This window comes from Aegilops tauschii, chromosome 2, assembly GCF_002575655.3.
Source record: "Aegilops tauschii subsp. strangulata cultivar AL8/78 chromosome 2, Aet v6.0, whole genome shotgun sequence".
NCBI lineage: Eukaryota > Viridiplantae > Streptophyta > Magnoliopsida > Poales > Poaceae > Aegilops > Aegilops tauschii.
The window spans coordinates 621,818,815-621,831,131 of record NC_053036.3 but is presented as its reverse complement, the minus strand read 5'-3'; the positions used below and the strand labels follow the sequence as shown (position 1 = coordinate 621,831,131).

Here is a 12,317-nt window from a genome sequence, read left to right as displayed (position 1 = left end):
ATTCACACATGTATCATGTTTCCGGTTAATACAATTCTAGCATGAATAATAAACATTTATCATGATATAAGGAAATAAATAATAACTTTATTATTGCCTCTAGGGCATATTTCCTTCACAAAGAGCTACCCAAAGCGCAGGCTACTACCACAATTCGACGATGAGGCCATTGATCCAATACCGTCAAGATACAATCATGCTGATGAACCGAACCGACCACCACGTGGATGGGACAAAGCGGCCAAGTACGCAGAACACCAGCCCACGCCACCTTGCCGTAGAGGCAAAGAGGCAGCGGCTCCGGGCTACACGTATGACTTACGTCAGGACCTGGACAATAGAGCCGGCCAGACCAGATCAATTTACGGATCAAGGGGACGCGCTCCAACACAAGATGACGGCCATCTAAAGGAAATATGCCCTAGAGGCAATAATAAAGTTGTTATTTATATTTCCTTATATCATGATAAATGTTTATTATTCATTGTAGAATTGTATTAACCGGAAACTTGATACATGTGTGAATACATAGACAAAACAAAGTGTCCCTCGTATGCCTCTACTAGACTAGCTCGTTAATCAAAGATGGTTAAGTTTCCTAACCATAGACATGTGTTGTCATTTGATGAATGGGCTCACATCATTAGAAGAATGATATGATGGACAAGACCCATCTGCTAGCTTAGCATAATGATAGTTAAGTTTTATTGTTATTGCTTTCTTCATGACTTATACATATTCCTTTGACTATGAGATTATGCAACTCCCGAATATCGGAGGAATACCTTGTGTGCTATCAAACATCACAACGTAAATGGGTGATTATAAAGATGCTCTACAGGTATCTCCGAAGGTGTTTGTTGGGTTGGCATAGATCGAGATTAGGATTTGTCACTCCGAGTATCGATGAGGTATCTCTGGGCCCTCTCGGTAATGCACATCATGATAAGTCTTGCAAGCTATGTGACTAATGAGTTAGTTATGGGATGATGCATTACGGAACAAGTAAAGAGACTTGCTGGTAACGAGATTGAACTAGGTATGAAGATACCGACGATCGAATCTCGGGCAAGTATGTTGGGTAACGTAGTATTTCAAAAAAATTCTTACGATCACGCAAGATCTATCTAGGAGATGCATAGCAACGAGCGGGGAGAGTGTGCCCATGTACCCTCGTAGACCGAAAGAGGAAGCATTTAGTAACGCGGTTGATGTAGTCGAACATCTTCGCGATCCAACGGATCCTAACACCAAACGTATGGCACCTCTGTGTTCAGCACATGTTCAGCACGGTGACGTCCCTCGAGCTCTTGATCTAGTTGAGGATGAGGGAGAGTTCCTTCAGCACGACGGCCTGTTGACGGTGATGATGAAGTTACCGGCGCAGGGCTTCGCCTAAGCACTACGACGATATGACCAAGGTGTGTAACTGTGGAGGGGGGCACCGCACACGGCTAAGAGAAGACTTGGTGTGCCTTTGGGGTGCCCCCTCCCACGTATATAAAGGAGGGGGAAGAGGAGGCCGGCCCAAGGGGGGGCGTGCCAAAGGAGGGAGTCCTACTTGGGCTCCTGGTCCAACTAGGATTCGCCCCCCCCCCCTTTCCTATTCCAACTAGGAGAGGGAGGGAAGGAGGAAGAAGGGAGAAGGAAAGAGGGGGGCGCCGCCCCCTCCTAGTCCAATTCGGACCGGCCCGTGGGGGGGGGGCGGCCACCCCTTGAGGCCCTTCTCTCCTTTCCACTAAAGCCCATTAAGGCCCATTACTTCCCCGGGGGGTTCCGGTAACCTCCCGGTACTGCGGAAAATACCTGAAACACTTCGGAACAATTCCGGTGTCCGAATATAACCTTCCAATATGTCGATCTTTACCTCTCGGCCATTTCGAGACTCCTCGTCATGTACGTGATCACATCCGGGACTCCGAACAAACTTCGTTCATCAAATCACATAACCCATAATACAAATCGTCATCGAACGTTAAGCGTGCGGACCCTACGGGTTCGAGAGCTATGTAGACATGAACGAGACACATCTCTGGCCAATAACAAATAGCGGAACCTGGATGCTCATATTGGCTCCTACATATTCTACGAAGATCTTTATCGGTCAAACCCCATAACAACATAAGTTATTCCCTTTGTCGTCGGTATGTTACTTGCCCGAGATTCCATCGTCGGTATCCTCATACCTAGTTCAATCTCGTTACCGGCAAGTCTCTTTACTCGTTCCGTAATACATCATCCCACAACTAACTCATTAGTCATATTGCTTGCAAGGCTTATAATGATGTGCATTACCGAGAGGGCCCAGAGATACCTCTCTGATACTCGGAGTGACAAATCCTAATCTCGATCTATGCCAACCCAACAAATACCTTCGGAGATACCAGTGGAGCATCTTTGTAATCACCCAGTTACGTTGTGACGTTTGATAGCACACAAGGTATTCCTCCTGTATCCGGGAGTTTCATAATCTCATAGTCAAAGAAATATGTATAAGTCATGAAGAAAGCAATAGCAATAAAACTTAACGATCATATGCTAAGCTAACAGATGGGTCTTGTCCATCACATCATTCCCGTAATGATCTGACCCCGTTCATCAAATGACAACACATGTCTATGGTTAGGAAACTTAACCATCTTTGATTAACGAGCTAGGCTAGTAGGGGCTTACTAGGGACACTGTGTTTTGTCTATGTATCCACACATGTATCAAGTTTCCGGTTAATACAATTCTAGTATGGATAATACACATTTATTATGATATAAGGATATATAAAATAACAACTTTATTATTGCCTCTAGGGCATATTTCCTTCAGTCTCCCACTTGCACTAGAGTCAATAATCTAGTTCACATCGCCATGTGATTTAACACTAATGATTCACATCTTTATGTGATTAACACCCATAGTTCACATCGCCATGTGATCAACACCCAAAGCGTTTACTAGAGTCAATAATCTAGTTCACATCGCTATGTGATTAACACCTACAGAGTACTAAGGTGTGATCATGTTTTGCTTGTGAGAGTAGTTTAGTCAATGGGTCTGCCACATTCAGATCCGTATGTATTTTGCAAATTTCTATGTCTACAATGCTCTGCGCAGAGCTACTCTAGCTAATTGCTCCCACTTTCAATATGTATCCAGATTGAGACTCAGAGTCATCCAGATTAGTGTCAAAGCTTGCATCGACGTAACTCTTTACGACGAACTCTTTATCACCTCCATAACCGAGAAATATCTCCTTAGTCTTCTAAGGATAATTTTGACCGTTGTCCAGTGATCTACTCCTGGATCACTATTGTACCCCTTTGCCAAACTCATGGCAAGGTACACAATAGGTCTGGTACACAGTTTAGCATACTTTATAGAACCTATGGCTGAGGCATAGGGAACGACTTTCATTCTCTTTTTATTTCCTACCATGGTCGGGTTTTGAGTCTTACTCAATTTTACACCTTGCAATACAGGCAAGAACTCCTTTCTTTGACTTGTTCCATTTTGAACTACTTCAAAATCTTGTCAAGGTATGTACTCATTGAAAAATCTTATCAAGCATCTTGATCTATCTCTATAGATCTTGATGCTCAATATGTAAGCAACTTCACCGAGGACTTTCTATGAAAAAACTCCTTTCAACACTCCTTTATGCTTTCCAGAAAATTCTACATCATTTCCGATCAACAATATGTCATTAACATATACTTAACAGAAAGGCTGTAGTGCTCCCACTCACTTTCTTGTAAATACAGGCTTCTCCAAAAGTCTGTATAAAACTAGATGATTTGATCAACTCATCAAAGCGTATATTCCAACTCCGAGATGCTTGCACCAGTCCATAGATGGATCACTTGAACTTGCACACTTTGTTAGCACCTTTAGGATCGACAAAACCTTCTGGTTGCATCATACACAACTCTTTTTTAATAAATCCATTAAGAAATGCAGTTTTGACATCCATTTGCCAGATTTCATAAAACGCAGCAATTGCTAACATGATTCGGACAGACTTAAGCATCGATACGAGTGAGAAAATTTCATCGTATTCAACACCTTGAACTTGTCGAAACCTTTTTTGACAATTCGAGCTTTGTAGATAGTAACACTACCATCAGCGTCCGTCTTCCTCTTGAAGATCCATTTATTCCCTATGGCTCGCCGATCATCGGGCAAGTCCACCAAAGTCCATACTTTGTTCTTATACATGGATCCCATCTCAGATTTCATGGCCTCAAGCCATTTCACGAAATCTGGGCTCAACATCGCTTCCTCATAGTTCGTAGGTTCGTCATGGTCTAGTAACATGTCTTCTAGAACAGGATTACCGTACCACTCTAGTGCGTAACGTACTCTGGTTGACCTACAAACAATAATGATGTCATACTTAGATGTGAGGTATTATCTCACATCTAAATGAGACATAGACAACCTTTTTTTTATTACACCCGGCTGCGTCGCGCAGGTCAAAACAAAGCGCTCGGTGATCCGTGTGTGGTCGGGCCTAGCCAAAGAGCACGGTCCGACTGTCCAGACTTATATAAGTAGGCAAGTACGTAATACTAGTAGATGGCTAGCCTCCCACTGCAACTAGCTAAGAGCTTCCACTACATTCAAGAAAGAAAATGAGCATTGTGGTGACCAAGCGCTCGCCGGAGGTAGTGAGCCCGTCGGAGCCGTGGACGCCGACTGGTGACATTCACCTGTCGCGTTTTGACAAGGATGCCAGATGCGTGGCAGTGCCGTTGGTCCTGTTATTCGACAAACCAATCGTCGATCCGGTGGAGAACATCCGGAGGGCACTGTCGCGAGCACTGGTGCACTACTATCCTATCGCTGGTCGCCTTGCAGCTGGAGCTGACGGCTGTGAGGTCATCACATGCGCTGGCGAGGGTCATGGCGTGCTGTTGGTGGCAGCGTCGGCTAGCTGCGCCGTTGACGCCCTGCTGCGGTCATCCCCGCCGGCGGTACTCAGCGACCTCTTGGTTCACTACCCTGAGGAGGCCCGCTGTCGCCATGCCGACCCGTTGCTGCTGATGCAGGTTACGGAGTTCTCGTGCGGCGGGTTTGCCGTCGGTGTTACGTGGAACCACGTTGTGGCCGACGGAAAGGGAATCGGACAGTTCTTGCAGGCCGTTGGAGAGTTGGCCCGTGGTACGTCACCGCCGTCCATCATTCCGGTGAGGTCGGATGAGTCGGTCCTGGCAGCCCAGCCGCGAGGATCATTCACTACCAAGGACTTTAGTTGTGTGGAACATACCGAGGGCATGGCCTTTCTTGACTTCACTCTCCCTTGGAGATTGATCAGCCGCGTCAAAGCTCTGTGTACGTGCACAGTGTTGGAAGCGGTGGTCGCTCTAGTGTGGCAATGCCGCGCCCGGGCACTCATCGCCGCCCCTGACGTCGACCCTGTCCCTGCTACGTCGCTCCATTTGGGATGCAACGTGCGCGGCTTCGTCGGCGCCGCGGGGGGCTACTACGGCAACTGCCTCGTGACCACGGAGTCAGTGGCAGCGCCGAGCGCGGAGGTGGCGAACGGTGACATCATAGACGTGGTGAAGCTCATCAAGATTGCCAAGCAAAATATACAGGCCAATGTCAAGAGCTGTAGCGACCCTGCACCTGCAGTGCGGCACCGGGTTGGATACAACACGCTCGTGGCGTCAAGCTGGCGGAACATTGGGCTCGAAGAAGCGGACTTTGGCGGTGGTAGGCCGGCACGGGTAATTTGGTATGCGCCCAAGATGACCTTGCCATTCTTCGTCCTGTGCCCGCCGTGGAAAGGGAACGACCAAGGGGTCAACGTCTTGGGATACATTGTTAAGAAGGAGCATGTTGATGCTTTCATGCGGGAGATCGGGAAGGGAGGTGAACGAGTTAATTAAATGTAAACCTGCAAGCTGCAGACTGCAGTGCTGGTGGCTGTTGATTCATTAGTTGCTTGCGAATAAGAGTATTGGTTGTAAGCTGATACAAGGAGACCTATTTTATACTACTCGACGGTGCTTAAACTAGTAGCATAACCAACTGGTTCGTGACAAGTAGCTACACAAGTACTAGCATTATGGAACTATTTAATCGCTAGTGGCTTGTGACTGACTATATTTTTACATCTCACAGGGCAAGGGGAGCAGTTTTTAAAAGGTTTCCGACAGGTTGCAGCTACTATATGTTTCATTTTCTGCAAAAGTTACAGTGGTGCGCAGCTCGGTAGGTGATGTTAGCATAAGCCACGGTGTCCGTGGTAGTCAGCGTGTGCGCGCGCACTGGACGTGCCGAGCACCATGACAAAGTGTGCGTGTGTGTGTGGCACGAGGGTGCGTGCGTGTGTGTGCACACGACGCGTCAGGGTAGGGCTAGGTTGTTGGCGAACTAGGCGGGCTGCTCGCGGCGTTCGGTTGTGGGCTCGCCGCATCGCGCGGGCGTAGTGCGCGCCATGGGCGCGGCTAGAGCGGACCGATCGCACGTCCGGGCTGGTAGGAGGCGTGGGGATCGTGCCCCGACGCTGGCCCAGGTATAAAGCCCACACAGTCTCCACTGTAATAGTGTGGCTGGAGTTTGTGCTCGAAGGAATAATTGCCATGCATGCGGCGGGCGTTCGTCGCCAAGATCACCGTGTCCACTGCCTTCTTGTGCTTGTTCCACCTTCTTCTGTTCGAGTATGAGAGAGTGAGAGAGATAGCAGAGAGAGAGAGCGAGCTAGGGCAAGCTAGGGTTGGGGTTTAGACCCAACATTTGGCATCAGAGCTTCAGAAGGACCGTGTCGGCGGCCATGGCGATCGTTCCCCACGGCATCAGAGGGAGCACGGTGTCGTTCTCGTTGCCGATGCTCACACCGGATAACTACACGGTGTGGGCGATCAAGGCGATGGCCATCCTCGACGCCCAGAGCTTGTGGGAGGTCGTGTCGCCGGCGGACAACGCGTCGATCGATGACAAGAAGAACAAGGCCATGAGGGCGCAGTTGTTCTGCGTGCTCTCTGAAGATTTCTTGATGCAGGTCTCCACGAAGAAGACAACGGTGGAGGTGTGGGCCAGCCTGAAGACACGTTTCGTCGGAGCTGGTCGTGCCAGGGAGGTGCAGCTGTCCACCCTCCGCGGCGAGTTCAAGCAATTGCGCATGGTGGATGGCGAGTCACTGGACACGTCTGCGGGAAGATTGGTAGCGTGGTGGCACGCTATGCGGGGCTGGGATCGACGCCGGACGACCTGGTGGTGGTGAAGAAGCTGCTGGACTCCGTCTCCGACTGCCTGTACTCCCCCGTCGCCTGAATAGAATAGTTCTCTGACGTGGAGAAGATGCCATTTGAGGATGCATTAAGTCGTATGAAGGCATTCCACGAAAGGACGCGCCGGCGCATGCAGTTTGGTGGCGGATGAGCTGACGAGCGGTTGATGCTCACGGCGACTCTGTGGGAGGCAAGGCGACGACAGCGCGGCGGCGGCCTCGACCACAACGACAACGACAACATCACGACATTGGGCAAAGGAAGACGCCACCGCCAATGCTACAACTGTGGGGTGCGCAGCCACTTCTCCCGCGACTGCCGGAAGCCAAAGAAGGCGGAGGAGGAGAAAGGTCCTCCTCGCCGACATCAACGATGACGGCCCGGCCTTCCCGTAGTCTGTGGCTTAGGGGGTGAATGTTAGAATAAGCCATGGTGGCTGTTGAAGGAAATATGCCCTAGAGGCAATAATAAAGTTATTATTAATTCCTTATATCATGATAAATGTTTATTATTCATGCTAGAATTGTATTAACCAGAAACATAATACATGTGTGAATACATAGACAAACACAGTGTCACTAGTATGCTTCTACTTGACTAGCTCGTTGATCAAAGATGGTTATGTTTCCTAGCCATAGACATGAGTTGTCATTTGATTAACGGGATCACATCATTAGGAAAATGATGCGATGGACTTGACCCATTCCGTTAGCTTAGCACTTGATCGTTTAGTATGTTGCTATTGCTTTCTTCATGACTTATACATGTTCCTATGACTATGGGATTATGCAATTCCCGTTTACCGGAGGAACACTTTGTGTGCTACCAAACGTCACAACGTAACTGGGTGATTATAAAGGTGCTCTACAGGTGTCTCCGAAGGTACTTGTTGAGTTGACGTATTTCGAGATTAGGATTTGTCACTCCGATTGTCGGAGAGGTATCTCTGGGCCCACTCGGTAATACACATCACTATAAGCCTTGCAAGCATTGTAACTAATGAGTTAGTTGCGGATGATGTATTATGGAATGAGTAAAGAGACTTGCCGGTAAAGAGATTGAACTAGGTATTGAGATACCGACGATCGAATCTCGGGCAAGTAACATACCGATGACAAAGGGAACAATGTATGTTGTTATGCGGTTTGACCGATAAAGATCTTCGTAGAATATGTAGGAGCCAATATGAGCATCCAGGTTCCGCGATTGGTTATTGACCAGAGACGTGTCTCGGTCATGTCTACATAGTTCTCGAACCCGTAGGGTCCGCACGCTTAATGTTCGATGACGGTTATATTATGAGTCTATGTGTTTGTTGTACCGAAGGTTGTTCGGAGTCCCGGATATGATCATGGACATGACGAGGAGTCTCGAAATGGTCGATACATGAAGATTGATATATTTTACAACTATATTCGGACACCGGAATGGTTCCGGGGGTTATCGGATATTTATCGGAGTACCGGGGGTTACCGGAACCCCCCCACCCCCCGGGAAGCTATTGGGCCTTATGGGCCTTAGTGGAAAGGAGAGAGGGAGGCCAAGAGGTGGCGCGCGGCCCCCTTGCCCCAATCCGAATTGGGAAAGGGAAGGGGGCGGCGGCCCCCCTTCTCCTTCCTTTTCTCCACCTCCTCCTTCCCCCTTCTCCTACTTGGAATAGGAAAGGGGGGGGCAAACCTACTTGGAGAAGGATTGCCCCCCCTGGGCGCGCCTCTCCCCTTGGCCGGCCCTCTCCTCCTCTCCCCTTTATATACGAAGGAGGGGGGCACCCCATAGACACAACAATTGATCCCTTGGATCTCTTAGCCGTGTGCGGTGCCCCCCTCCACCATAATCCACCTCGATCATATTGTAGCGATGCTGAGGCGAAGCCCTGCGTCGGTAGAACATCATCATCGTCACCACGCCATCGTGCTGACGGAACTCTCCCTCAAAGCTCGGCTGGATTGGAGTTCGAGGGACGTCATCGAGTTTAACGTGTGCTAAACTCGGAGGTGCGTGCGTTCGGTACTTGATCGGTCGGATCGTGAAGACGTACGACTACATCAACCACGTTGTGCTAACGCTTCCGCTTTCGGTCTACAAGTGTACGTGGACACACTCTCCCCTCTCGTTGCTATGCATCACCATGATCTTGCGTGTGCGTAGGAAAATTTTGAAATTACTACGTTCCCTAACAGTGGCATCCGAGCCTGGTTTTATGCGTAGATGTTATATGCACGAGTAGAACACAAGTGAGTTGTGGGCGATACAAGTCATACTGCTTACCAGCATGTCATACTTTGGCTCGGCGGTATTGTTGGATGAAGCGGCCCGGACCGACATTACGCGTACGCTTACGCGAGACTGGTTTTACCGCCGTGCTTTGCACACAGGTGACTAGCGGGTGTCAGTTTCTCCAACTTTAGTTGAACCGAGTGTGGCTACGCCCGGTCCTTGAGAAGGTTAAAACAGCACTAACTTGACGAACTATCGTTGTGGTTTTGATGCGTAGGTAAGAACGGTTCTTGCTCAGCCCGTAGCAGCCACGTAAAACTTGCAACAACAAAGTAGAGGACGGCTAACTTGTTTTTGCTGGGCATGTTGTGATGTGATATGGTCAAGGCATGATGCTATATTTTATTGTATGAGATGATCATGTTTTGTAACCGAGTTATCGGCAACTGGCAGGAGCCATATGGTTGTCGCTTTATTGTATGCAATGCAATCGCCCTGTAATTGCTTTACTTTATCACTAAGCGGTAGCGATAGTCGTAGAAGCAATAGTTGGCGAGACGACAACGATGCTACGATGGAGATCAAGGTGTCGCGCCGGTGACGATGGTGATCATGACGGTGCTTCGGAGATGGAGATCACAAGCACAAGATGATGATGGCCATATCATATCACTTATATTGATTGCATGTGATGTTTATCTTTTATGTATCTTATCTTGCTTTGATTGACGGTAGCATTATAAGATGATCTCTCACTAAATTTCAAGATAAAAGTGTTCTCCCTGAGAATGCACCGTTGCCAAAGTTCATCGTGCCCAGACACCACGTGATGATCGGGTGTGATAAGCTCTACATCCATCTACAACGGGTGCAAGCCAGTTTTTGCACACGGGGAATACTCAGGTTAAACTTGACGAGCCTAGCATATGCAGATATGGCCTCGGAACACTGAGATCGAAAGGTCGAGCGTGAATCATATAGAAGATATGATCAACATAGTGATTTTCACCATTCAAAACTACTCCATCTCACGTGATGATCGGACATGGTTTAGTTGATATAGATCACGTGATCACTTAGATGATTAGAGGGATGTCTATCTAAGTGGGAGTTCTTACGTAATATGATTAAATGAACTTTAATTTATCATGAACTTAGTCCTGGTAGTATTAGCATATCTATGTTGTAGAACAATAGCTCGCGATATTACTCCCTGTTTATTTTGATATGTTCCTTATCAAAAAAATATGTTGAAAGATGTTAGTAGCAATGATGCGGACTTGGTCCGTGATCTGAGGTTTATCCTCATTGTTGCACAGAAGAATTATGTCCTTGATACACCGCTAGGTGACAGACTTATTGTAGGAGCAGATGCAGACGTTATGAACGTTTGGCTAGCTCAATATGATGACTACTTGATAGTTTAGTGCACCATGCTTAATGGCTTAGAATCGGGAGTTCAAAGACGTTTTGAACGTCATGGACCATATGAGATGTTCCAGGAGTTGAAGTTAATATTTCAAGAAAATACCCGAGTTGAGAGATATGAAGTCTCCAACAAGTTCTATAGCTAAAAGATGGAGGAGAATAGATCAAGCAGTAAGCATGTGCTCAGATTGTCTGGGTACTACAATCCTTGAATCAAGTGGGAGTTAATCTTCCAGATAAAATAGTGATTGACAAAATTCTCTAGTCACCATCACCAAGTTAGTAGAACTTCGTGATGAACTATAGTATGCAAGGGATGACGAAAACGATTCCCGAGCTTTTCATGATGATGAAATCGATGAAGGTATAAATCAAGAGCGAGCATCAAGTGTTGATGATTAACAAGACCACTAGTTTCAAGAAAAGGGCAAAGAGAAAGAAAGGGAACTTCATGTAGAATGGCAAGCAAGTTGTCACTTCCGTGAAGAAGCCCAAAGCTAGACTAAAGCCTGAAACTGAGTGCTTCTACTGCAAAGGAAATGGTCACTGGAAGCGGAAATGCCCTGAATATTTAGTGGATAAGAAGGATGGCAAAGTGAACAAAGGTATATTTGATATACAGGTTATTGATGTGTACCTTACTAGTGTTTATAGTAGCCCCTGGGTATTTGATACTTGTTCGGTTGCTAAAACTTAGTAAATCGAAACAGGAGTTACAGAATAAACACAGACTAGTTGAGGGTGAAGTTACGATGTGTGTTGGAAGTGGTTCCAAGATTGATATGATCATCATCGCACACTCCCTATACTTTCGGGATTAGTGTTGAACCTAAATAAGTGTTATTTGGTGTTTGCGTTGAGCATGAATATGATTTGATCATGTTTATTGCAATACGGTTATTCATGTAAGTTAGAGAATAATTGTTGTTCTGTTTACATGAATAAAACCTTCTATGGTCATACACCCAATGAAAATGGTTTGTTGGATCTCGATCGTAGTGATACACATATTCACAATATTGAAGCCAAAAGATGCAAAGTTAATAATGACAGTGCAACTTATTTGTGGCACTGCCGTTTAGGTCATATTGATGTAAAGCGCATGAAGAAACTCCATGCTGATGGGATTTTGGAATCACTTGATTATGAATCACTTGATGCTTGCGAACCATGCCCTATGGGCAAGATGACTAAGACTCCGTTCTCCGGAACAATGGAGCGAGCAACTGAATTATTGGAAATAATACATACATGCAGTCCGATGAGTGTTGAAGCTCGCGGCATGTATCGTTATTTTCTGACCTTCACAGATGATTTGAGCAGATGTGGGTACATCTTCTTGATGAAACATAAGTCTGAATCATTTGAAAAGTTCAAAGAATTTCAGAGTGAAGTAGAAAATCATCGTAACAAGAAAATAAAGTTTCTACGATCTGATCGTGG

The 12,317-nt window shown here is 46.9% G+C and overlaps 1 protein-coding gene across 1 annotated transcript; it reads left to right on the top strand.

Annotated features, from left to right (window-relative positions):
* The first annotated feature begins 4,625 nt into the window (after positions 1-4,625).
* Positions 4,626-5,885, top strand: LOC109785218 (acyl transferase 15-like). Its single transcript, XM_020343828.1, has one exon. It carries the CDS (start codon positions 4,626-4,628, stop codon positions 5,883-5,885), a length of 1,260 nt encoding a protein of 419 aa, XP_020199417.1.
* Positions 5,886-12,317: the final 6,432 nt, after the last annotated feature.

Coding starts and splice junctions, on each gene's coding strand:
- LOC109785218 (XM_020343828.1), top strand. CDS start 4,626: ATGAGCATTGTGGTGACCAAGCGCTCGCCGGAGGTAGTGAGCCCGTCG.